Raw genomic sequence first — 27851 nt, 5'->3', positions numbered from 1 at the left:
GAGATATCCACAGTCCTCCAGACACGCAGAGAGGCCGGTGAGGGCACCCCAGATCTGCCCAGCTCCTCCTCTGCAGACCTATGGCCAGGCGCGGCAGCTAAACAGGCTGGGCTAGGCTGGTAGTGTGGGCCAGCCCACCTATCGGGAGCTCAGCAGGTCTCCAAATGAAGCCGGGAATGGGGAGGCTGATGTGGAAGCCTCAAACCCACCTTTCTCCTTCACTGCACCTGGAAGCCTGAGGGAACTCCAGCAGTCTGGGCGCAGAAATCCAGAGTCCTCCAGACACGCAGAGAGGCCAGTGAGGGCACCCCAGTTCTGCCCAGCTCCTCCTCTGCAGACCTATGGCCAGGCGCGGCAGCTAAACAGGCTGGGCTAGGCTGGTAGTGTGGGCCAGCCCACCTATCGGGAGCTCAGCAGGTCTCCAAATGAAGCCGGGAATGGGGAGGCTGATGTGGAAGCCTCAAACCCACCTCTCTCCTTCACTGCACCTGGAAGCCTGAGGGAACTCCAGCAGTCTGGGCGCAGAAATCCAGAGTCCTCCAGACACGCAGAGAGGCCAGTGAGGGCACCCCAGATCTGCCCAGCTCCTCCTCTGCAGACCTATGGCCAGGCGCGGCAGCTAAACAGGCTGGGCTAGGCTGGTAGTGTGGGCCAGCCCACCTATCGGGAGCTCAGCAGGTCTCCAAATGAAGCCGGGAATGGGGAGGCTGATGTGGAAGCCTCAAACCCACCTCTCCCCTTCACTGCACCTGGAAGCCTGAGGGAACTCCAGCAGACTGGGCGCAGAAATCCAGAGTCCTCCAGACATGCAGAGAGGCCAGTCTCTGTTTGTTTCTTATATTGTTCATCCAGGGTTCTATCTTTTTGCTTAGTTCCTCCAAGTTTTTAATTATGTCTTCTTTAGATATGTTCAGCATCTCCTTAATTTCTTTTATCATTTATTCTTTTATCTGGGAAATTATTTCTAGTTTGAATTCCTTTAAAGCTTCCCAGAGTTGTTTCTTTATTTTGGTTGCTATTATTTCAGATATTTCAGGCATATGGCATGTATTTTCTTCTATGTTCAAGGCTCCTAGGCTTTCTTGGGATGGGCTGGATGTTTGAGATTGCATTTTGGTCTTTTGTTTTGTCATTTTCCTATATTCCATGTTTCAAGTGTTGTTCCAAAGCTTCCCCTGGGTGTGTTGGAATTTGTCTCCTATGTCCTGGGCTCCTGGGACTCTTCAGGTAGCCTAGCTCCCTCCTTGGGCAGCAAGGCCCCTGGATTAAAAGAAGGTTGCCAGGTCCCTGTCATGTAGGCCTAAAGTCTCCTCAAGCTGCACAGCTTGCCCCTCTGGCAGCAAAGCTCCACTGATGGAAAGAAGGCCATCCAGCATGGTCCAGGCAAGCTCAAATCCCGCTAAGCCAAATCTAGTGTGGCCACAAGCCCAGTGGGCTCCTAACCCCCCACAGCAAGGATCTCATACTCTCCTGGGGGTTGGATGTTGTGTAGCCATCCACCTCCTTTGATGTCAAAGCTCCCTGGGCTCATAGAGGGCCACCCCTGTGGCTGAGGTAGATCTCAAACCACTTTAGCCGTGCTGCACCCTCCTCCAAGCGGTGGCAGTAGTGCTGCTGCTCTCTAGGCCTAAAGAAGGTCAGAGGTAAGGCCAGAGCAAGTTCCTGTGGCTGGGCCCATCTCTCTCCTCCTGGTGGGGCAGCTGTGGTGTCAGTGCAGCCATGTTTACAGCAAGACAATTTGTAATAGCTAAGTCTTGGAAACAACTAAGTACCCATCAACTGAGGAATGGATGAAAAGATGTGTCATTTTTTACAATGGAGTACTACTCAGCTACAAATCAGGATCACATTGAGGCTTTTTTAGGCAAATGGATGTGATGAGATCATACTCATAAGTGAAATAAATCAAACACATGTGCATAAATATCATATTGTCTCCCTAGTGTAAAAAACCTGAAAGACACTTCTGGGAGAACATGGTGGACAAATATCAGCAACCACAGAGGGTCTCTGAGATTACCAGTTTAGAATCCAGGAGCGGTGCTGTGTGAGGAGTCCTATGTGAGGGCAGATGTACTCTGCCAACCCAGGAACAAACTAAGCTGAGAGAAACCAACTGGAAATGCAATCCTGATACTATAACAGGAACAGATAAAATCTCAGTGTGGAAGCTGGATCCCGCACCATTGGAAGCCATGATTTGAATTTCCTGCTACCGATACTGTGTCCCAATCCACACGGCAGGGAGAGAGATGTGCAAAAGCTCTGAGAGCTCGAATCAGCGAACCAAACGGTGTTGAGAGCAGGACTGGCAGGGAGCCCTGCATCGATCTGCAGTGATTGAGAGAAATGGGGACTCTAGGAGGCTCCAAACAGGACATTCTGGGAATGAGCAGACTAGCCAGAACAGGGCCCTGCAGTGACTTTAGTCGCATATTCCCCTCTCAAGCAGGAGTGCTGGGGAGCGCTTGGCCTGGTGATGCCGCAGACTAAGATCCAGTAGGCTAGCCCAAATCGGGTCCCTGCACCTGGTGGTGCACCCTAGCAGTGAAGCATTCAGTAGGTTGACCTGGAGGGGCGGGCCCAGAGGGGGCTGCCCAGGTCTGTGTCTCCCTGGTGCACTGCAGTGGCGGGAACACCTAGCTGGCAGATTCAAACAAACTATAACAGACAAAGAGAAAAAAAACTGGGCCTCCTGCATACGCTTGTATGGAAGGAACAAAAAGTATGGGAAAAGGGAACAAGAAGAAAGGGTCCTCAGTCCCCAATCCTGGGAACACTGATGCAGGAAAGCTAAATGCAAAAGAGAATGAAGACAGAAAACATGCAATATCAAACATGGCACTTATAGACATAAAGCGGTATCTCCAGAGCCTCGTGGAGGAGTTCAAAAATGAAGTATTTAATGAAATAAAGCAAGAAATAAGTAGAATAGTTAGAGAAATGCTAAGCACCACCCAAGAAAAAACAGATGGTGGAATGGAAGAACAGAAAAAAAGGGGAGAATTCTTTGATGGAGAAAATAGAGAAAACATAGAATACGTGAAGCAGGTTCAAAGAGATTACCAGGAAACTAAGAACTCTATTGAAAAGCTGGCATAACAGCTTGAAAGAAACTAAGGATAGATTAGCAGAACTGGAGGACAGATTGTAAGGTGGGAACATGAAATGAAAAATTTCTTAAAAATAACAAGAAAACAAACAGCAATAATACAAAGACTAGAAGATGATAAGAGGATCTATAACTTAAGAGATCTATAACATAAAAGAAGAAGTAGGGCCTCAAACAAATGAACTACAAAAGCTATTCACAGAAATAATCCAAGAGAATTTCCCTAATTTGGCAAAAGGTAAAGATACTCAGATTTATGAGGCATACAGGACCCTAGCCACCTACAACCCAAACAGAGCTACACCCAGGCATATAATAATCAAAATTCTAGAAATCCAATATAAGAACAGAATATTAAAAGCCCTCAAAGACAAGAAACAGATCACTTACAAGGGAACACCCATCAAAATTACAGCAGACTTCTTGGCACAAACCATCATATCACAAAGAGTGTGGGTGGAAATAAATCAAGCTTTGAAAGATAATAACCTCCAGCCAAGACTGATATATCCTGCACAACTGTCCCTAGAAATTGATGGAAAAACAAGGTGCTTCCAGGATAAAGAGGAACTAGGGAAATTTGCAACCACCAATTCACCTCTACAGAGATTACTGCAGGATATTCTAAAAATGAAAAATACCAAGATTCCAGAGACCGTGGCAGAGTGACCACAATGAATGGAGCAGAAAGGGAAATGAAAAGGACAAACTGACAACTAATGACAGAAAAAGAGCTCAACAGAAATGAGGCAGAGAAGGTTGAATGTTAGGAACAGCCATTTTGGAGAAAACAAGACATCATAATAGGTAGTGATGATTTAATATCCTCTTGTTTTGAAGTCCCATCAAGCTTTTGTTCTGTCTCCATCGGTTTTAATGTGTTGTATCTTATTGGATTTTATTATATGTAATAGTATAAACAAAAAATTTTATAGACAAGGAGATTACACAGAAACCATTGTTTATTTTCTGTTAGTTGATTCTAAATATCCTGTAATACTGTCATTCTCTTGAATGGTTTTACATTGTCTTGATACGTTTGATGCTACAGTATACGAAGTTATACCAAAGATTTTAAGGGAAGAGACACTATAGTAACTACTATTATGTCAAGATTATCTTGTGGTGAAACACTATTTTGCTTAAATGGCTACATTTTGACCTGCACTGTTTTGTTGTTATGCCCTCTTTTTTATCTCAATCCCCTTTTTATTATCTACTTTTTCATTTTTTTCCTTTTAATTAAGGAAAAAATAAATAAAAAATAGCAGAATATAGTATAGTAACCTACTTTGATTTCCTATTAACTTGACTTGAAACTCTGTATTGCTCTCACCATCTTGTTTTGACTGATTTTCCTCTATTCTGTTATGCTTGATACTACCAAGTTTGAAAGTATAGGCAACTATGAAGACAATAGGATTCATTGTGATGCCCATTCTGGTTGACTATTATCTTCTTTTGAAGTCCTCTAATGTCTCCAATATTTTGGTTTTATTGATCTTATTCTTTATTGTTTTGTTCAGTTTTATTATAACTGATGATTTAGGCAATTCTTCTTAAGAGCAAGAGGCAGTATGGTAACCATTGCTGATCACCTTGTATTTTGTTTTTACATTATCTATTATTTCCATCCTTTTGATTTGACTGACTCTGTCTGGTATGTCACATTTGGTTTTACTTTCTTCAAAAAAAAAGTAATAAGAACTATGGGAGTAATAAAACCCAAAATGTGTAATTGTCATTGTACAAAAGGAAGGAAAAGAAAGTTCTCTAAAAGATATACCTGCATATATATTTAAGTGTATAAGATAGATAACCATATTACTGAGTTTTGTTGGATCATTGAACAAAACTGTTTGCAGCCTCACTGTTTGAAAGTCCCCTCTATATGCTTTAATTTTTAATTTCGACAACTATTTATAAGATGACAATATGTAATTAACGAGTGATTTCCTACTGTTTATTTTTTCTGAAAGTCTGTATAACTTGTACCCTTTTTCTGTTTTTTTTTCTTTTTTCTCCTTAAATAAAGTTTTGAAAAAAGACCTGAAAGAATAAATAAGAAACAAAAATCTTTAATAAATTTTGTGAAAGGGTAAGAAACTGCTCAAAGGGGAAAATTAGGAAAAAGGACAAAAGAAAGAAGAGAAAATAAAAAAGACATAAATTTATATATATATACTTAAAATAGCTAAGATGATTCAACTAATTCTATTAGCTCTTGGAACAAAATAGTTAGCTTTCATAGGATTAAAACAATTTTGCATGTTTATATCTCGTAATCTGAGTAAATCTTTTGATGATAACTATGCAAAATAACAACCTTTGTTATTGTCTTACCACCTTGTTTTGAAAACCTATATTGTCACTGCTTTGGGCTCTTTGGTATTGTCATTTATTTGTGTCTTTGTTTTTGTTGCTGTATTTTGTTTGTTTGTTTGTTTTCCCCTCAAGTACACAAAGGATACGTGTATATGTATATGCTTATATATGCCTTGAATTTCTCCTAAACAGTTTATGAGTTATTTTATTACATATGATAGTAAGAACAGCTGCTTCGAAGAAGATAAGACACTGTGGTAACTATTGCTGATTTCCTATCATCTTGTTTGGAAGTCTTAAAATGCTTTTGATCTCTGTTTTGATTAGTTTTAGTCTGTTTTCTATTATTTCATTTTAATAAGTGTGAAGCTATCAACAGCTATTTTGTAGAAAACAATAGACCATTGTTGATTTCCTATTGCCTGGTTTTGAAGGCCCAGAATGCTTTCATTCTTTTGTTTTGAATGGTTTTATACTATTATGTTTTGTTTGAATATATTGTCTGTGAAAGTATAGATGACTATTTGAAAGAAAACAAGAGACACAATGACATGTTTTGAAGCTCTGTGTTGCTTTCATTGTTCTTATCTGATACACTTTGTTTTCTCTTGTTTTGCTTTGGTTTTGATTGGTTTGTTTGATTCTCTTTAAAATAAAAAACAAAGATAACCTCAGACATATAGGAAAATGGATGCAACTGAAGATCATACTCACCAGGGTAATAAATTAAATCCTAAATTGTCTTGTTCCTGTGAGAAACTGAAAGAATAAATAAGATTCAAAATTGAAAATGGGTATTGTGAATAGTGAAAAACCTGTAGAAAAGAAAATTAAAACCATCATGAGAGAACAGAGAAAGGAAGGAAAGGAAAAAATAAAATTATATATATATATATATATATATATATATATATATAAAACAAGATAGCTACAAAGCTAGTTTCTCATAGTTCATTGAAAAGAAACCTTTGTGAAAACACTGCTTTGGACAATATTTCATTATATCTATATCTTGTACTGTAAAGAGCTATTGTGAATACAACTGTATATAATGTACTAATTATTGTTACTCTCCTACTTGCCTGTTTTGAAACTGTTTATTGCTATTTTTGTTTATTTCTCTTTAAAATAAAAAATCTCATACATTCATTAATATAAAGAATTTTATTGCAACTATGATTTCATTAGTATTTTATGGTTGGTTGCTTTGATACACATAATCATATCTTTCAGAAGATTTTAGCTGGACCTCATGATTATACAGGAATATCACTGTTTTCATAAAATAATCTTACTCTGCACGTTTGTTGAGTTTCTGTAGTAACTCTGAATCTGTGTTGATTGATTAGGTTACTTGTAAAGGTCTCTGTAAATAAGAACATTGCAGTGAAGTGGCTTAGTAGATTATACAGTATTGTATCTGCTTCAATAGGAATGTGTTTCAGTTCGTGTTTCTATAAAATAAAGGACACTAGAGAAAGATTCGGGTCAGATAGTTTATCTGGAAGGCTATACTAGGAAATGAAGATCAGAAATAGTGCAAAGAAGGAAATTCTAACATGCCACAAGAATTGCTAAATTTGCCTCTTCAGGTAACAGCGGCTCAGTCTCTTTAGACAGCAAAAATAAATGCATCCTATGACTGTCATAAAAATGTAAATCTAGGACTTTTTGCCTTTGTTCCTTTCAAAAGGGTTCTTTTGAAGCATTAACCCCAGCATTTCCAGTCTCCTTCTGCACCCAAGCTGAGATTCTTTCCACTGTGAAGAAACCTGGGAGCATAACATGGAGACACACATGGCACAGGCGTGATGTGAGTGCTCTCAGGATGATCTCAGCTCATGTCTTCAGCTAAAAGTGGAGGCACCCAGCACATGACAGAGTATCAAGTGCCCCATGTAGAACATTCCTCTCACTTCTCAGATCTATCTGAGTTTACTTTAAGAACATTCAGGACCCTTTAAAGAAGATGCCAGTTGCAATCTCTAGAAAACACAGCAGAACTAGTGCAACTAGTTACTCCTGGGTTTTTCTGGCCACCAACTAAGAAAAAACCAGGTACTTCTACTCTTTAGTTTAAATTTGTGTAGTGGCGAGTAATGTTGAATATTTCAAGTTTTGTCCTCCTTCAACACCTGTTGCAACTTCTCTTTGCTGTCCTCCTTCTTTTTCCTCTTTAATGAAGGGTCTTCATTTCACTAACCAACTTTGGATTGGGTCTAATTTGCTCATGTTTTTATGTAGTCTAGATATTAGTCCCCTGTATATGGAATAAATGGCAAAAGTATTTCCCACCATGTATACTGTCTTTTTATTCAGTTGATTGCTTCCTTTGCTGTGTAGAAACAGATAAATTATGATAAAGACAAAGGAGAAAGGAGGCTTCTGAGGCTGATGCAAAACCATTTGCTTCTAAGACTGATACTGAGAAGCCCTTTGGGGGCATTCAGTCATCCCAAAGGTATAAGCTCCCTGATGTCTCTGAGAAGATGGCAGACTTCTATAAGGTAGAGATAAGTGACCAAGAAAGGGAGAAAACTAAGGGTAGGAAAGAATCTGAGTGTGATGTTGAACCCAAATTTATATCTAATGTCATAGCTGGTGTAAATTAAAGCCAGGAGAAGGGGAAGTCAGGCAATTGGGAAAGGCTGGTGTATGCAGGGAAGAAAAAGCAGAACAAAGCGGAAGAGCTTGGGAGGAGACTGTCTTTCACAGAGGGATTTAAAAAGGAAGAGTGAGGAGAGGCCTAGAGAGCCAAAAGCGGGCACAGGGGATTTGTTCTGGAGAAAAGTATTTGAGAGACTTCTTACAAAGCAACTCAAGAGAAAAACTCATCAACTTCCCACAGGAAGACTTTTGAGAGCCGTGAAAAGCTGGGAGACAAAGGAGAATTTTCCTCAAGAAAGTCCGTTTTCCATTACTAGAGAGGCCCAGGTCAATATTTGGAAGGACTCATTCAACAAGGACCTCACATGAACCAGTGGCTTATTGGCCAAGGAACACAAGCTTTGTTGTTATCAAGTTTTAGCAACAAAAAGGAACAGGAGTTTCATTTCATTTTCCAGCACATACAGTCAGCTCAGTCTCAGTGTAGCCCTTCAGAATTATTTGCTCAGCATATAGTGACCATCATTCATTCACCATGTTAAAGAACATCACTGGATCCTCTAGAATGACACTTCATGGATATTTTACTAAATACCTAAAGGGGAGCTGAACAGGAGGCAGCTAAAAATAAGAAAAGCTCAGAGATACACAAAACAATAGATATTTCCCCCACTACATTCAGAAAACATGGTTTGGCTCATGACAAAATGAAAAGTCCTTAGGAACATAAACATAAGGCTGAGGGAAAATACAAAGGTGATCCTGTTGATCTCTGCCTTAATACTGACTGTCATAAAAAATAAGGAATCTTATTTTTTTAAGGGATCTTAAATAAAGTAAATCAAGAGACTCAATAATTCCCATGATGTAAGCCATTCAGGGAAAGGTCAACTGAGAAAGCAGAGAAAACGCATAAAGAATCAAAGAAGCAGAAGAAGCATAGGAGAGCACAAGACCAGTCAAGCTTCCTCTTCCTCTTCCTGTTCTTCCTCTTCCTCTTCCTCTGCCTCTCAGTCATGTCAGTACTACAAAAGTGAAGAGTATTGTGAAGAGACAGAGGAGAGAGAAGAAGCTTTCAATTTTGAGCCAGAGAAAGAGGCTAGGGTAGAGACCACTACTCTGGTAGCAATGACAGAACTAACAATGATCTTCAAAGAACAAACTTGGAAGAGGAATGGGATCCGGAATCCATGCCCAGAAGCAAAGTAGTACTTGCATGATGACCCAGAAATTAAAGGCAGTGATAAGTGGGTGAGCCAGCGCTGGGACCAAGGAGCCTTCCCCATGGTAAGTGCCAGTTCATGTTCTGGAAATCAAGTACCAGCCTCAAATGGGCCCACAAGTTCAGTGGGGAAGAAGGGGAGATTGAAGATGATAAGATTGGAAAGAGGACGTATTTATAACTTTGTTTTCCTTCCACTCAGTAGGGGCCACGCTGGTCCAGGGGAAAGAGACACTGGGAAGGTGGCTGGTGAGGAGCTGAACAGGGTGTCCTCAAGAAGATTCTGAACATCCCACCCCACCAGCCATGCAGAAGCCTACTACAGTGGAAAGTGTTCCTGGGCTGTGTCCCACTGGATAGAGGAGGCCACCATAGAACCTGGGGTCAGGCCAGCTCTCAGCAGAGCAGGACATGTTGGGCTCTAGCTGTGTTCCTCATTTCTTATTGGTGTATGGGGTGGGGCTTAGGGTAAGAGAGAGAGCGCGATGCTTGATTTTGGTTTGCTCACAATTAGAAATCAATAGTTTTGCTTTTAATTTTCATGTCATTTGGAGCTAAGAGGACTAATTGGATTTTCAGTCTCTTCTAACCTAACTTGATCATCAAAGGCCCCTTTTTAAAGGTGTATGTAATAAGGGAAGAAAGATTTAATTTGTGCAACTTTAATTCTTAAAAGAGAAAGCAAAGCATGTGAATAAACATTGAAATGTTCACCACAGTTTGGGACCAAACCGCTTGGATCTTTGTGCAATCCGCTTTTGTACAGCAAGCAGAAGTTTAAGGCCTTTCTGACCACCCCGTGGTCCCCTCTTCTGTGCATCTCTGTGTCACACAGACTTGCTCCTAAGCACTTTCGGTGCACTCTGCGCTTGCATTTGCTGGGTTGGGCCTGCCATTCTCTCGCAGCATCGCCAGTGTCCCAAACTTTCTTGTGTTGCTGATCCTCTGCAAAAGCAGTGGAAACTGGAGGGCACTTTCTGGTTGGTTTTCTAAGATTTTTCTGAATTCTCCTATCTTAACAAGTATAAAATGAGAAAAAAATGTAACATTTTTTGTTAATCTTTTTGTAAATTGAAAGCAACACCATAATCAACTGCAAAACACTTATGGCTGGGTGTTTCTTGGGATTATACACATTTTTGAATAATATTTATCTTTTTAATATTAAGTTTATATTGAAATGTTCTATGATGCTTGGGGGGAAACATCCTCTTTTGCTTGCCTCCCTAGGAGGCTGTCGTGAGCAGCTGAATCATATGGCATTTGTGCATATGTGCTATTTAGATTGTACCCATTTCTCTTCCCCCAACCATTGCTTCTTGTATTGTTGTGCTTTCCCCTTACTTTGCTACATTTCTTTAGTTAAGTTGATTTTATTTGAATGATTCATGTTTAGGGGAGCAAAAACTCTTCAAATTTTTTTAACTCCTCCTGCAAACAAAAACAATAAATGAAAAAAAGAAAAAGAGAGACAAAGAACAGTAGAACACAGATTCATGGACCATTCAAACTGGAGAATTAGTAGGCCACCTATTCATTTGAAAGGTGTGGAAAATAATATCAAAGATATTAGTGTTTTTACAAAGCTTTCTAGAATTCCATTTTAATTTTTCATTTCAACACATTAGATTGCTGCCCGTGATTATGACTTAATGAAGACTGTATAATACTTTTAGTGTTTCATTTGAGATCTTCCCATACTTCAAATAACTCAGCTTTTGATAAATAGTTCCATTAAAAGTAGTTTCTGCTGACAACAGTGTAATGGAAAGTGACAGAAAACAGAAGTAGACATTTGGACTCTGGAAATAAATCATGATTTTTTAATATGAAAGTAATTCACAGTAATATGAAGGGGAATTTAAAAATGTTTTTTAAGGAATAATAATTTTAAGAACACCATCGTGAAGAAGATAATTGTTACAAGAGCCAAAACTACATGATTCTTCCAAAAGCCCCAAGTAGAGAGATCAATACCCGCCATTGTCAGGAATTCTTCACCAGAACACCTGAAATGCAAGACACAAGGGATATAACTTCATTTTTAGCATATGTTATATCTTAATCTGAATCATCAATATTCCTTTGATAAAGAATCCTATAGGTTCTCCAAATATTAATAGTTATCACTTCAATTTATAGTAGTTGAGAGTCAGTGAGGAGTAATTAACATTTGCTAGATACTATCTAGACATCTAATTGCTAAACAGTGCAGAGAGGAGATATAATGCACATTTAAAGAATGAATGGGATTAGGTTTAAGAAAGTTGGCCACAGTTATAGAGTGTAGCTATTTTTCTAGCCTCCTTTGATTAATTTGTTTACAAATCTGTAATACTGTTCTCTTCAAAGGAAATATTTATGAAGTGTTTTTTTTATTGTCTTTTAGTGAGAAACGGTGAGGGTTTATCCTATGACATTCACAGCCCTTGCTAACAAACTCACAGCTCCCTGTCATTCTGATAATCGATCAAAAAAATACATTCAGAAACCAGGTTATGAATCCTAAAAGTGGGACAACAGGGAAGGAATAAGGGTTTTGCTCAGATCACATTCTATCGGATCTTGTGCTAAGACTGCTGAGCAGCAAAGGTTCTCAGCTACAAGGCATTACCAGCAGGCCGAAACATCCAATTCAAATCTTAGGTGGCTGGAGAAGAGCAAGATAAACATTTCCTGCTATGGATTTAAAAGCTTTTGTACTCAAAATGTACATGGGAGCCAGAATTATTGCCTGCTCCCATTCTTCCACATCTCTTGGAACTTGACAGGACTAAAATCATCTGCAGCCTCTTTTCTTTGACCCTGTGGCAGATCCTCCTTCCCTGGTCCCACTTTTTCTACCCACTTCCTCCTGACCAAAAGGTGGGCAGTGAATATTTCCTATAAATTTTCCACATCTGCATCAAATCAAAGGCAATCCTTTGGATAAAGAGAACACTTCCTCATGCGAGCTTTTATACTTAATAATTTATTTTAAAATTTCTTTCAATTCTAAGAATTATTTGTACATTATGTGAATTACAATATGACTTCTCTTCAGTACATTTCAGTTTGAAATGGGTTGTTCTGATAGTTAAGCAATAACATATAGTCTCTGTTTCCCTGTGAGCCCAGCCTGTACGCGATAACAGGAGTTATAGGAAAAGCAACAGCGTATAGACACAACTAGTGCGATTCCCCTCGCCTCAACATTGGAAGACACCAGGAAACAAAACGAAATATTCTCTTCTCACATAAATGTATGTACGATAATCAAATAATAACAACAAACATGGACAAGGAAAGTGTCATTAAAATTTCACAAAAGGATCTTCTAACTTTATGAAAACTGTACCTATATTTTAATATCATTATGCAGAAATGAGACTTACTTCTGTCTGTTGAGATACATGCTCTTTCCTTAGAGGATGAATTTTATAAATATTTACACACAGAGGCACACTCAACTGGGTAGATTGTTATTTCATCAAGTCTTCCAATGCCCCAGGTAAAGAGGGTTGCTAGGATCATAGCTGGATTACATTTACTCCTTGTATGCTGTTGTTGTTCTTTTAGCTCCTGCTATTGCTCAGGAGTCAGAAATGTTAGGGACTCTAAATCCTTGATTCATTATCGAAGCAGCCCATTTCAAACACAAATATCCTCAAAGAAAAAAATTTAAACCAACCATCAAAACAATTTCAAAAGTATAACACAACCATTTGTCTGCCATAAACATAATGTTTACTGCAGAAGAACACAAGAGTTGTGTGGCATATTCACATACATTAGTGCCGACTGATTCACTTACACATGGGATAAGTTAGGTACAGAATGATTTGTTGATAGAAATGTCTTATACCAACTATAAGCCCAAAAGCCTTTATCCATGGCATCAAAGAAAGGAGCAAATCTATCATGACCCTGAACATTGACTTACATTACATAATTGGAACAGCCACTGAACCCTGTTTCACTGTGTCCTGTACAGAAGTTTTGCCCCCAAAATTCATTGTGCTGCAAAGCCTAAAACACAATGGAATATAGAGCAAAGTAAATGCTTGGAAATTTTAAAAATTTTCTAATACATTTAGTTCAATATTCCCATTTTTTTCTTTCTGAAAACACGCTAAGTTTCAGATTCACTGTCCTTGTCGCAGCGAAGGAACTAGGCTTATTTTTCTTGGTACTGAAGTGGTCTAAGGGTTGAAGTGTCAGTTTCAAGTTGCAAAGGAGAACACTGGATACATTAGCTGAGATTGTAGCTCTTCCGTTTTCTCTGTTGAATTATAACCTCAAAATTACTAAATTTCATAACAGTGATGTTCAATGAAAAGTATTGATTTATGGCAACAATTTTTGTTCTTTATTTTTTAAAAACAAGTTGGAATTATGGGAGTGGAAACACACTTACATGAGAAGTTTCATTTAGTTTGTTGAAAAGAAAGTTTTGTGCTTTTAGCTACTTATTTCTTCATTGTAAGAATCTTTTTTTCTATGAATTTTACTGAGTGATGTTTTGGCTATTTTTCTAAGATTAGGATACGCAGTCTATTAACTGTTGTTATTCCCTAGTTATTTTGTTTTACTTTTTTCTTAGAAGTAAGAAGAGTACCCTTAACATTCTATTTATTAGTATTTGTTTATATTACATTACAATTTAAGAAGAAACTATTTTCTTTGTGATTGATAAGTACACTAAAGCAAACGTGCCTATCAGGATTACATGATCTTTGTTCTTGGTGCTTGTTTGAGATGCAAACCATGCAGTCTCCTGTCACCTTCATTTCCTCACGGAATGGAAATAGCAGTATGTTTTCATCAATAGGTCAACTTTTCCTTTACAATCAGATTCACCTCACCTTCTGCCTCTAACAGAGTGGAAAGACTGGGAAAAAACGTTGTGACTCCCTGAACTTGTGGTAATCACTGCAATAAGAATTTCTCTTCCACTGCTTCTTAGATCAGTGGTCAGGAAAACAGGATGATCGGAGCTTATTTTGGTTTTCTCCAGCCCAGGAACGCAGTCATAAAGACAGATAAGCACAATTACCATCATGCCATAATATGGAACATTGATGTATTGAAGCCAAGAGACCCAAGATTCATTGGTTCCCGAAAAACCAGTCACAAGCCAAAATCTCTGCAAAAAAGCAAAAACTATGAATTACAACAGGTTCAGAAATTTCAGGAGGAATTCCAGAAAATGTCTTTCTCAATAATTCCACAATCCTCAGACTAATACAATGAAAACTGGGTCTGCAATATCATATTAGAGAATAATGACGAGAAAGAAATGAAGCATTTATTCAGTATGGATATAATTTTTTTATATGTTTTAGAGCCAAGATTACTTCATTCTCTCAGTATGGAACTAATGAACTTTATGGACCAACCTACTGAGTATTCAACGGATACCATACCCATCTCTTCTAAAAACTGTTAGCAATTCTCGAACAGACCAGAACAATCCTAAGCATCACATAACTCATTCTACTTCCTTACAGAAATAGTATATTACTCACAAAGTTTTGCACTTTTATTTCATACATTTGTGTCAGAAACAGGCTTACCATAACCCAAAATCAAGAAGTGATAAACACCATAATGTAAAATACAGTAGATAATGTGGTCAATTAGCGCATTTAAACTGAAGCAAAAGCACTGTGGCAGGGATCATTCCTGGATTGTTCAAGAGGAACAAGTGGCACTGTGAGGTTCACATAAAAGTTACGCTAACTGGGACAAGTTCTAGTGGGATATGCACAAAAGTCTGTGCTGCTGTTGAGTGTGCCCATGTTTAGACTCCATCCTATTATGAATGTGTTCAAAGCTGCATAGACATCTTTACATAACAATTTGTACAAGCATCGAGTAAAATCAGTGAAACATTTTTATTTATTGAGATTTACTTTCTGTTGACAAAGCATAGTATTTTCCTAATGATATCTACATTAGTAGTTGCCAAATTCAAAGTACAAGCAAAAGATTTTTTCAGGAGCTTATGGCGGTGATGGCAAACTCTTCAGAGTTTTCAAAGATAACAAACAGTCATCTGTGCCATGCTGCTACAGGATCACCACCACTGACATTGTAATTATGTATTATTTGGAGACATGTACTTCTTCTGTAGCAGGAAGGATCTGTGTTTTAAGAGGCAAAATATTTCTGCTTAATTGATGTGATAAGAGAAAACGTTCCACTATTCTTATAACTCACCTATGTGAGTGCAAAATTGAGATATATGGAAGACCAGAACCAGGCCATATTTTTAAAAATGTAAGCAGACATATTGATGTATGAGATCGTTACAAACTCAGAAAGAAAGTGACTGAGTTCTGCTGACTTACAAATTTTCTGGTATTTTAAAATTGTCTTGTTTCAGTGCCTGTTAATATTACATGATGGTGCAGGTCACTTTGGAAAGTTGGTACATGATTAACATACCTTAATCAATTTCAATTCCTTTCTCTTCTGCTCTATCCAACTTGGCTCCTATTCCACTTCAGAAGTATTCTTCATGGCTTCCTGTTCTCTGCTTTATTTTAATTATTTGCTTATTAATTTATGTATTTTATGGTATTCACAAAATAAAAACACATAACTTTTAATTCTTAATTTCATTTAACATGATAATTTCTAGTTCCAGCCATTTTCCTGCAAATGACTCGATTTCATGCTTCTATATGGCTTAGTAGTATTCCATGATGTGTGTGTGTGTGTGTGTGTGTGTGTGTGTGTCTCACATTTTCTTTATCCATTAATCTGTTAATGGGTATGTCATTGCTTAGCAACTGTGAATTCCACATACAAACACAGTTTATGCATATATCTATGTAGTAGGCAGTCCATGATTCTCTCTGGAATATACCCAAGTTATATAGCTATGTTTAATGATATTTCAAATGGTTTAAGAGTTCAGTGGTGATAAATTTATGGAACATGTGTCCTTTGTTTTTCTTTTAAGGAAAAAGGTGTTAATGTATAAGTTGTGTTTTTTTTTTTCTAAACTAAATTTTCAGTAGTTGAATTCAATTGTAGTGTTGGCCTTTCTTGCTAAATAAGTGGGTTTGGGGTTGCCATTGGGTGATCATCTCCAAATGTCTCATCATCATTGGTTTAAACTTTTGAGGAATCTCCATAATGATTGTAGTGGTTTAACTTCCCAATCACAATACACACAATTTCCTTCTCCTCTGCATCCTTGGTTGTAGATTTTCATGCTTGTTTCTGTGTCTTTTTCTATTGCTCTACATTTGAATTTTGTGTCAACAGTATTTTGTTCCACTGCCACCTTCTGCTATACTTTGAAGTCTGATATAATGATACCTGCAATGTTACTGCTTTGGCTCAGGACTGCTTTAACTGTTCTCAGTCTTTTTCTTTGAAATGAAATTCACAATGGCTTTATCTAGTTTGTTGAAGAATATTAGTATTTTGTTGGGGGCTTACAGCCATTTTAATAATTTTCACATATTCCAAGAACAAAGAAGTCTCTCTGTTGTATATTGTTCTCTTTAATTTCTTATTTTCAAGCACTGTAATTCTCACTACAGAAGATTTTCACCTCTTTTGTTAAGTTGATTTCTATGCATTTTAAAATCAAACTTTTGTGAAGAATTGTTTATCTGATTTCTTTCTCAGTGGGTTCATCATTGATATAGAAGAACACCAGCTTATTTTTGGGTATTGGCTTGATATCCAATCACTTTGCCCAACTTATTTATCAGATCTAAAAGACATCTGGTGGAGTTTTTTGGACACTGCATGTGGAGAATCATCATCTGCAAAAAGCAAAGTTTCTACTTCAATTTCCTATTTATATTCTTTTTCTGTCTCTTAACTGGTTTCAAGCTCTACACTGAATCACAGCCATGGGAATACATACTATAGTCCCCTTCAAAACTGTTGGGGAAATTCTTTTAGCTGTGGGTGTGTCATATATGACTTGCCATTCTGAGGTAAAGTACTTTCATACCCATTTGCAGTGGTTTTTAAGGTAAATGAATGAGTATTGGATTTTGTCAAAGGTTTATTCAGTGTGTATTAAAATGATCATATGATTTTTATTTTGGATTCTATCTGTATGAATCGTTATATTTACTCAATTATGCCTGTAGAACAATTCTTGCATTCCTGGGATATATTTAACTTGTCTTTGATGGATGATTTATTTAATATACTCTTAAATTCTGTCAGTGAGGACTTACTTGAGTATTTTTGCACCATGTTCATGAAGGATATTGCTCTATAGTTTCCTTCATTTTTGAGAAGTTATTTTCTCATTTTTGTATTAGGATAATGCTCCTCTCATAAAATGAATATGAGAGAAAACACTTTCCTTCTATTATATGGAAAATTTGGAAGGAGTGTTGGTGTTAATTCATTGATAAAGTTTGATATTATTTATCTACAAAACCATCTGGTCTTAAGCTTTTCCTAATTGGAATTGTTTAATACTATTTTAAGCTTAATCACTTGTTGTTGATATACTTAGATTTTGCCTATATTCTTGGCACAACTTATGTACTTCATATGTGTCTAAGAATATAATCATGTTTTCCAGATTCTACATCTGTGGTGATTAAATTTTGAAAATTGCTTTTAATGATCCTTTAGATTTCAGTCATGTCAGATAATGATTTCAAGTTTTTATTTTTAGTTTCCTTAATTTGGGCTTCTCATTTTTTGGTAATTTTTACAAAAGGTTTATCAATCTTGTTTACCAGTTCAAAGAAATAAATCTTTGGATTCCACATTCTTGTACTTTTTAAGTTTCAATTCCACTGATTTCTTCTATAATCCTTAACTTTTGGTTTCTTCTACTGCATTGATATCTGATCTATTCCTTCTTTTCTAGAAACCTGAGATGCATAATTATGTTATTTATATATCCTTGTTCTATTTTTCTAATTTAGGTACACATGCCTGTAAACATTCCTCCTAAAACTTTCACAGATTCCCATATATAGTATTTCCAGAATAATTTGCTATGAGTAACTTTTAAATTTCTCTAGATTTCTTCAATGATCATTTAAGGGATTATTACTCTATTTCTTATGCTTGTGTTATTCCATTTCTATATATTTTGTCTCTGAGGTTGTGATTTGCTGTTGATTTCTTGTTTTATTTCATAATGATATTATGGGATGCCTGCAATTATTTCAAATGTATCAAGCTTTTTGCTATTCTGTGGTCTAAAATGTGGTCTGTTCTGAAAATGTTATGGAGCATGGTGAAAGAGAGTGTATTCTACTGATGTTGGATAAAAAACAAAATGGTTCGGTCCATTTGATCTACAATATATTTTAATTCTGATGTTTTGTTGCTGCTGGTTTTCTGGTTCACCTATTGTGATAGTAGTACTGAAATCTGCACCTCTGACATTTTATGTCTAATAGTTCCAGATTTTTGCTGTGTTCATATTTTTGGTTGTTATGTCTTCCTGGCATGTTGTTTCCATTACTAGTATTTTGTGCTTTCTTTTCTGACCCCTTTTGGTTTAACATCTACCTTATCAGACATGCGTGTAGCTGCCCCTGCTTCTTTTAAAGTCTCTTTAGAATTTCATTTCCCATGCTTTCACTCTCATTATAGGAAATCTCTGCAGGTGTACTTCCTGTAGGCAACTTTGGATGGACAATGTGTTTTGATTCAGCTTTACATTCTCTTCTTTAACTAAAGAATTAGAATTTTTAACATTGAATGTTACTATTGAAAGCGTTCCTGTCACATTTTTTGCTTGCACTTGATTCTAATTTTTTATTCTTTTATCATTACTTTCATTGAGCTTTCTTCTTCCCTTTTCTCTCCCAATTATTGTGTTCTGGGTTTTATTTAGGATTCCCTTAAGAATTTGCAGAAATGCTAGTTTAGTGGATAAGAATTTGGTCTAGCTTATGTTTATCATGGAAGGTCTGTCTATTTTTCATTTGATTTCACAGATTACATCAATTAGTAACTAGTTCGTAACTAGATTCTTTCAGGTTTTGAAAAAATTCATTGCAATTCCTACTGGACCTTAAATTCTCTTGTGAGAAATGTGCTATTTTGATAGATTTGACCTTTCAAGTGATTTGGAACTTCTCTTAACAGTTTTATTCTTGTTTCTTTGTTCTGAACTTCTGGCATTTTGACGATGGTATGCTGTGTTGAAGTTCTTTTCTGGTTGTTTCTATGTGTGGTTCTTAGTGCCTCCCTTACCTACATATTTCTCTCATTTCCAAGTTTTAGGCAATTTCCTGCTGTAATTTCATTGAATAGATATTTTTAATGCATTATCCTTTACTTCAGCACCTTCTACTAGGCCAGCAGACTTTAAGTTCATTCTTTACATTTATACAGGAATGCAGACATAATTAGATCAGTGTTATTCATTTCGCTTTTTTTCCATTCTTTCTGTGTGTTCTAGCATCCCTAACCTATTTTGCCACCAGATATTTTATCTTCTGATTTACTTTGTCTATTGCTTATACTTCAATGGATCTTCAAATTTTTTTTTGAGATTTTCAGTTCAGAGTTTCTACTTGATTCTAGAAATTCTTTCTTTACTAAAATAATCATTGAGACCCTTCACTATAATCTTTAATTAATTTAATTGCATTGCATGTCTACTTTAACTATTAATTTAGTTTTAATTTATTCATCTGCTTATCTTTATTGATCATTTTAGCCACTTTAATCATTATGCTTATTTTTAATTCTTTACCTGGAATTTCTGCTACTTCCTTATCTATGAAGTTATCTTTTATGGAGTTGTGTATTTATGCAGAGATCTCATTACCTTGTTTTCTCATTTTAGTTTTGTCTCTCTATTGTGTCAGAGAAATTGTAAATGGTTAGTTATTTCTGGGGTCCATGAATCACAAGTTGTAAATGGTTAGTTATTTCTGGGGTCCATGAATCACAAGTATGACTCCTCAAGAAGGTTTCTACCTGTACCTTTCTGAATATTCATAATGTTGTTGGACAGAGTCTGAACATTTTTGGAATTGCCAAAATACAATTAAGATGGAGAATCTTCATTGAAAAGTGCACTCTTTAGTGATCCAAAGAGATCTAATGTGTTGCTGGCAGTGTACTGGTACCCAGGTAACTGACCCTCTTATGTACCTAACAGCTACCATGTGTGATTGTTGGTCAAAGTTGCCTCCTTTTCTCTATGAAGTGGCAATGAGGATCTACAAGTCCACACTGGAGACTAAAAGTTTATTGTCTACTTACCATGGCCCAATCCTGTAGTAGACTTGTAGAAAGTCACCCTGGACAGTAAAGTCTTAACTTCCCTGAAGTTTTAAAAGAATCTTTTTCAAAATAATGATGCAATCAAATGGACTCCCCATGTTACAAACCACTAACTTGTCTGACAAATTAACTTTTAAAAACGAGAGGAGTAAATCCACCAAAAATCACTTCTGTTGTAGCTAACAATCACAATTTCTCTAATGCTTCCATGAAGGAAAGCAGAAAATCTGGCATTTTTATGAATGGAACTGCCAATCATTATTTTTTTTCAGTTTCATATTATGAAGGTATCATAATATGTCACAAGAACTGTCCTTTAAAAAACTAATCAATAAGCACATGTTAAATAAGCTATAGTAATTACATTTGATGCACGACAAGGTTGTATATGAATACTGAGGAAAGCTGCCATTCCGTTATATCCTTATTTTGACATATGACTTCCTAAAATTATTTTAATACATATACAGTATCCTCAAAGAAAGATTTACATGATGGGTGAATGTGTAGGAAGGAACATGGAAAAATCTACTTTTGAAAGATGCACAGTTCCTACTCACCAGCATAAACCAAAAGTAGTTGCTTATAAGAAATATTAGTATGGGCAGTAGCACACTCTGACCTACAGTCACGGCCAGTGTGACAGAATCAACTGAACAAGCCGCCATCAAAAGGGTAAGCACCATAATGAAGAAAGCCTCCACTGTTGGTTTCAATCCTTGGAAAGAAAAGCAGGTGTTAGTCTAGTTACTGCTTTTTTATATTTGAGATTGTTTAGTGTGAAAATAGCATTACAACATTGTGAGAAACTAATATCAGAATGCAAAAAGTAACCAACTAACCAGGTACCCTAGTTCATCAATTTTATTATCTCCTGCATGGAAATGTAAAAACTTATCACAGTTTTGTTTCAAATTTACTTCAATGCACTTTTCCATATAGCACCAATGATTGTATGCATGTACTTATGAGCAACTGCTGATTCCTGAGATGAAGTGCTAGAGCCCACAGAACCCGTCAGAATTCTGCTGCCCTCTCTCACAGGAAACTCATCAGTTACACATTCACTTAGACAGACATTTCCACAGTAATTATTGTTTGCTGTAACTGCTTGAGTATAAAACTGGCATCAAGTTTACTTGACCTCAGAGTAGTTGTGAATCTCCACAAAAGGATAGCAAAGCACCCCACCACTTTTCAATAGAGAATGGGGAGTTTAAGCTTCACAAACTACATTGTAAACAATCATGACTTCTTGTTATAGGTTCAACAGTCTGAAGATTGAGAACAGGTACAGTAACACCAATCAGTACTCAAAATATCTGCGTGATATTCCTAACTTTTATGACATATCTCTTATTAATATAATGAAAGATTTTTGTTTTGTTAGTGGTTATATTACTTATTGTGTTATAAAATAAGTATATCTAGTGTGTTTGCATGCGTGTGTGTGTCTGCAATGAGTCAGTGAACCGTAAATATACTACACAAATGAATGTTTCTCCAACCATGAAATAAGTATTTCCACTGATAAATAATTCCCAAAGTCATCTTCTTTCTCTCATTGGATAGTGAGAGAGAGAATACACGTGTTTATAGAAAATTTTAATCTCTCTTTCTCTTTTCATTTATATATATGTATATACATAAATTTATAATTGAGTATATGTAATATGATAGATGATAGAAAGATAGATAGATAAAGGTTTAGAGATAGAGGTGTCTTGAGATTATACACATAAGTGAAATAAATCAGAATCACAGGTATAAATATAGTATTGTCTCCCTAGTTCGAGTAAATAAGATCCAAAATATACAATGAGTTTTGTGCAAATGAAAGATACAGAAAGCACTCAAGAGGAACAAATAACTGGGTTAGGGAAAAGGAGAAAAGAAAGAAGGGAAAATATTATCTGCGTGTGTGTGTGTGTGTGTGTGTGTGTGTATGTGTATGTGTGTCTGTGTGTGTGTGTACAAAGAGATAAGTAGGCTACTAATCTCCTTTCATAAAAAAGTTTGTGCTTTCATTGATTGTTTATTTTTATGTCTAAATCTTGTCTGAACAATCACTCTAAAGATAACAATATGCTATATACTAACAATATGTTATATAAATGCGATATAGTGTTAATATCCTATTACTTGGTTTTTAAATTTTGTATCATTGTTTTAATTTTTGTTGTTGTTTTATTTTTAAAATAAAAAATTATTAAGTTCCTATCTAAATTTTATTTTTATTTTGTTATATATGTTGGAAGACATAGAAAAACTACAAATAATTATGCAATAAATGTCACAATTTTTTCAAGATAGACTAAAAAATTTAAAAATAATTTCCATATTTGAGTTTGATATACAATAAATGTATCTTAATAAAGTATATTTTGATAAGTAATTTCAAACTTTCAGTTGGAAAATGTCTTGGGAAAAACATCCACACTGCATAGGTATTTTAGAATGTGCATGTTTGATGGTTATAGGGTTCCCTTGTTTTGGGCATGATTTGCAGTTTTGAGAATCATAACTCTACTGACAAAGGGAAATCAGCTTTACCTCACATTCAAGACTAAAGACACAGCCTCTTTGTCTTCTTACTTACTTATCATGAAGTATAGTATGCAAGTGTAGATAAAACTTTGCAACAACCTCCTGGCAAGCAAATCACTTAAAAGTTTTCCAAGGACATAAGATGGCACTCCATAGTATCCACTCACGTACTCATGCCTATAGATGACAAACACATATTGCACATCCTTGACAAGTTAATAAGGCATAAACTAGCAGACAAGATTCTTTCCCTACAGGTTTCTTCTGCTTCATTTATAATATGAGAGCATCCCACATCCTCCATACTCCACTCAACTCTTAATACTCTCAGATGCCAGTACCTCTGACACAGGAGGCTCTCACTGTGACCTTTCTCATTGCAGATCCCTCTTGTCATCCACACTGTCCTCAGAGACTACACTTCTCCTCTGATGCTGCTTCTCTGTAAAGAGCAGAACTTCAAGCGTTAATCTGAATGGAGGTGTGGGCTTTCTGCCTTCTGATTATGAAGGTGCATTATTATTCTTGAAGAGCCCCAATGCAGCTAAGATGTTTCTACAGCTACTCTTATATTTAAATAAAAGACTTCCTCTTTCAGTGATTACACCTGTAATCTACAGAGTTCCATCAGCCAACAAGGCCATAACTTTCCTCTTTCTGACATCTTTCCCTCATAATTCTAAACTCTTCCACTACTATCTTCATTCCTTCCCTTTTTGATGTTACCTATTTTTTGGCAAGTAAGTATGGGCAAATCTCCTCCATCTCTGAAAAACGCAAGAAACAAAATCATCCTTCCTTTTACTATAAAGCTTAGTTCTTGTCTCTTCCCCAAACACCTAAGGTTGAACTTGCTCACATTCTTCGTCACTTTTACTTTCCAACTCCAGTTTGGTGTTAGACCCACCATTTATTCTCATCCAAAGCCTCCTTAAGCCTTTTATCACTGCTTCCTCCACATCATTGACATTTACTGAATAAAATTTAAACTCGCAACTCTTTAACTTGGTATCTGGCACCATAACTGCGCCATTTTTTCCAGGTCCTTGGCCACATTATCTAAATAAGTGTTGATGGCCTCCATAAAATTTAAAATTTCATACTATAAATGACCAGTATTTATAATTGAGAACAATTAAGTAAGGAAAATTTAGAAAATACATATTAACAGTCCTCAGAATGACATTATTAGCCACATACTGGATGCAGTCATTTTGCCCAACATCCTCAGTGACCCTTCCCAAAATATATCCCTACTCACATCAAGAGCTTCTTCTCCCCAAGAAAGAACTGTACTGCAGATAAATAGCTAACACAATGGGAGGCTATCAACACATAAAGCATCCATGACCTGCAGGATAGAGCACAAATGAAAACTTCCCAGTTATTTAAACACACTTAGGTCACTGTTGTACGAAGATTTTTCCGAAAATAATGTAACATCAACTGATCAAAGGGAAAGATCCTATCTACATCCTTGTAGAACTATTGTGATAAAAATAAAGGTGGGATGTCAAAAGGGCAAAGAAACAAACTATTCAAATGCTGTCCATGACCTAAAAGTGAGAACTACAGGAAATATCTTCTCCTTCATCTGAGGATACTGTGTGTTTTTTACAAGGAAAATGTTGAATTTCTAGATTTTGGTGTACCTCCTATATGGATGTTTTCTGTGTGCTTTGAGGACCTGAGGTCTTTACAAACTTTCACCAGTGGTCTGGACATTGCACAGGAATTGGAACTATCAGTGTGTTCACAGGATATTATATTCATGTGAGCTAAAGTTTAAACCCCAAGCTTTTATGGATTTTACGTATAGATAACTATTAAGAAAGCAAAGGGAAAAAAATTACGTTTTCTTTTATTTTCATGTAGACACAAGTCACCTGTTTCTTGACCTACTACTGGCTAAATTTCTGCGTAACACAATGGAATATTACTGAGTCTCAGGAAGAAATAAAATTTAAAGGCAAGTTAAAACTTAGGTCAACCTTAAGGATAATATGCGTAGGGAAATAACACACGCACACACACACACACATGAAAATATTCAGTATATCAGGTTCCTGGAGTATTAAAATTCAGACAGCAGAAAGAATTCTACAAATCAGGAGTTTGGAAAGACTTAAACAAGTAATTAGTGTTCTACTGGACACGGAGATTTTATTGGAAAAAAAACAGTTGTGGATTGGCATTGTGGTGGTGCCAGTTCAAAATGAATGTACTTTATTCTACTGCACTGTACACTTAAAATAGTTAAAACTGTGTTGTGTATAGTATAATACTACATACATACAAGTGTGACAAAAGTAAGCCCTTTTACTCATTTTTTATGCATCAACTCATCTTAGCACAATAAAACAAAGACATATCATACTTGTCGTACACTAAAATTCTGAACAGATATCTATAAGCTTGAACAAAGTGACATTATTTCACAAAATCAAGAGGCAAAATTACTTACCTATTATGAATTTCAGCACAATCATTTTTTGTGACAAGGTAAAAGGCACCCACAAGCAATCCCTTTATAAATGGTATAATGAGCTTTCCAAACAGAAAAAGGAAAAAAAAGGAAAAAGGTTCAATTAGAAGTAAAATTTTAACACGTTATTTACTATTGGGATAGATGACATAAACAAGACTTTAATTGTGCTGGCCAACGTTCCACAGAGAACATAAAGTATACCCTGCTAGACTGATATAGATATACATAGATATATAGGTGTAGATATAAATGTAAGCACCTATAGATAAGGATACATATATAGAAATAGATATAGATATATATACAGAATAGACGTAGATATCTGCACTGAACTTAACACTCTTAGTGTGCTGGCCAAAGATCCTTGGAGAGTATAAAGTACACTCTGTTAGACTCTTCCCTACATTAAACTGAAAATGTATGAGTTGTTTGGGAAGCTGACAGGACAACAGAGGAGATGACCAGAACAGCTAAACTTCCTCCCAGTATTCCACCACACAACACCAGCTCAGGACACAGCTCAGGTGCTGTGCTCATGAATCCTATGAAGCATAAAAGAGCAACACAGGCATCTGGAAGAATCTTTGTGGAAATTATATAGAGTCTACATGACTAGGAGTCGTGTCGTGAACTGACGTGTCAATGTCAGTCTTTGTGCCTGCGGACATGCACAGTTTTACACTACAAGAAACTAAAGTGAAACTTAGATGAATTCAAATGACATTTTAGAGCTATGAAGTAGCTCAAAGATAAAGTGCTTGCTTAGCATTTACAAGAACCCAGGATTGACCCTGATTTTAAAGTATACAATGGCATTTTCCATAATAAAGAGTCATGAATGAAATATATGCCAGTTATCCAATCTCTAAGAAGTCGTTGGTTGTACAAAAAAGATAATTCACTTTAAGGAAAACTTTCTGCCAACTTTCCCTAGAAAGAGTAAAGATCTGCCTTTACCCGTGTCTCTCACTGCTTTTCCATGCAATCTCAGCCTGTGAGCCCTGTGGTCCACAAGGCCACGTGGCTGCCAGTACTCGCATGGCTCCTAGGGATACTACACAAATATCTCCTTTTTATTTAGGAGAAAAAGTTTCTGCAGCACCAGCAATTAGTTGTGGCTTCACCACTACTTTATGACATAATATAATGGAGGAATTCTAATCAGTTACTAGTGGATTACATATAAAAATGTGAGAAGTGATCATCTAAAAATGAAAATGTTCTACAATGTATCTTGGAAATGTCTTAATTGAACAATACCAATACTATAGCAGTATGAAAACAAGAAATAATTTATAAAAATGTGTTTGGAATGAAGAAAAGCGAAGAAGTATAACAGAATAATGATCTGTAAAGACTAACTTGTTAAAACCATAATCTCTGAAGGATATCATTTAAATGCTCCACTCATGAAATATCCTTTAAAATACCATTGATAATCAAATACTAATATGAGAGCAATTCAGTTGCTCTGGCATGTTTTCACTATACTCAGAATATACCCATCTTCATTTCAGCAGAGCAGTTTTCCAAGATAACTGCTGATGGCTCTATCAAAATGCAGCAAACCCATTGGGCAATAGTACGGTAAAACACTTTATGATATTCATAAAACTAAACACCCCATATCCTCTGTGCTTTTTATTCAAACATGATACCTTATCCCAAGTCTTAGTTACTTTCTCCTCACTGGAACACAGTACCTAAAACCTACAACCTAAACGAGAACAGGTTACTTTTTACTCATGGTCTTCAGAGGTTTCAGTCCAGAGTTAGCTGTCTCTAAGGCAGAATGTGGAGAAATGGCCCAAGTAGAAGAAAAATGCTCATGATGGTGGACAAAAAGCAGAGAGAGAGAGAGAGAACAGAAGCAACAGAGAGTGAGACACATTCTTCCAGGTCATAACTCCAGTGATCCACTGCTAATCAGTCCAGATCTCTCAGTATCAAGTGAGCTATATCATGAAATCATTTCCTAAAACTCATCATCCAATCACTTTTGAAAGTCTACTTCTGGATGCAGGGGACTCTGAAAGGACATGAGATCTAAACCATGATATTAGCAAAATATCACTGTAATCAATAGGATGTCATACAGATTTTTAAATTCTTAAATTATTTTAGTCAGTTTTCAGATATTTTGAGAAAACAATACACTTTATGATAAAGTTCTGCTTTTCATGCTTTTTATAAGGTACGAAATTGTTACTCATTCTGTCATGAGAGAAAATTTCAGGCAAACTGAACATTGCACAATAGAAGAAATAACACTGCTATGAGCATTGGGCATGTGGTCTGTGGAATAAAATAAATAATTTAGCAAA

General features: G+C 36.4%; 1 protein-coding gene and 1 pseudogene across 1 annotated transcript in view; both read right to left on the bottom strand.

The window, feature by feature from the left end:
• The window catches only part of LOC106027768 (thyroid hormone receptor-associated protein 3-like), a 286224-nt pseudogene that overhangs the window by 26707 nt on the left and 231666 nt on the right, over positions 1-27851 (bottom strand).
• The window catches only part of LOC100717137 (broad substrate specificity ATP-binding cassette transporter ABCG2-like), a 73837-nt gene continuing 57052 nt past the window's right edge, over positions 11067-27851 (bottom strand). The window contains exons 10-16 of the mRNA XM_063247249.1: positions 25504-25586; positions 24301-24390; positions 23092-23216; positions 21053-21210; positions 14302-14391; positions 13189-13274; positions 11067-11275 (exon numbers count right to left, since the gene is read on the bottom strand). Coding sequence (XP_063103319.1) covers positions 11128-11275; positions 13189-13274; positions 14302-14391; positions 21053-21210; positions 23092-23216; positions 24301-24390; positions 25504-25586 — 780 coding nt within the window. The 3' untranslated portion in view covers positions 11067-11127. The remainder of the gene's footprint in view (positions 11276-13188; positions 13275-14301; positions 14392-21052; positions 21211-23091; positions 23217-24300; positions 24391-25503; positions 25587-27851) is intronic.

The sequence above is a fragment of the Cavia porcellus genome, unplaced genomic scaffold, assembly GCF_034190915.1.
Source record: "Cavia porcellus strain 051 isolate PalLab524CR breed Dunkin Hartley unplaced genomic scaffold, mCavPor4.1 scaffold_4, whole genome shotgun sequence".
Classification (NCBI taxonomy): domain Eukaryota; kingdom Metazoa; phylum Chordata; class Mammalia; order Rodentia; family Caviidae; genus Cavia; species Cavia porcellus.
Note: the sequence above shows the minus strand (reverse complement) of the source record. Positions and strands in the feature narration are given on the sequence as shown.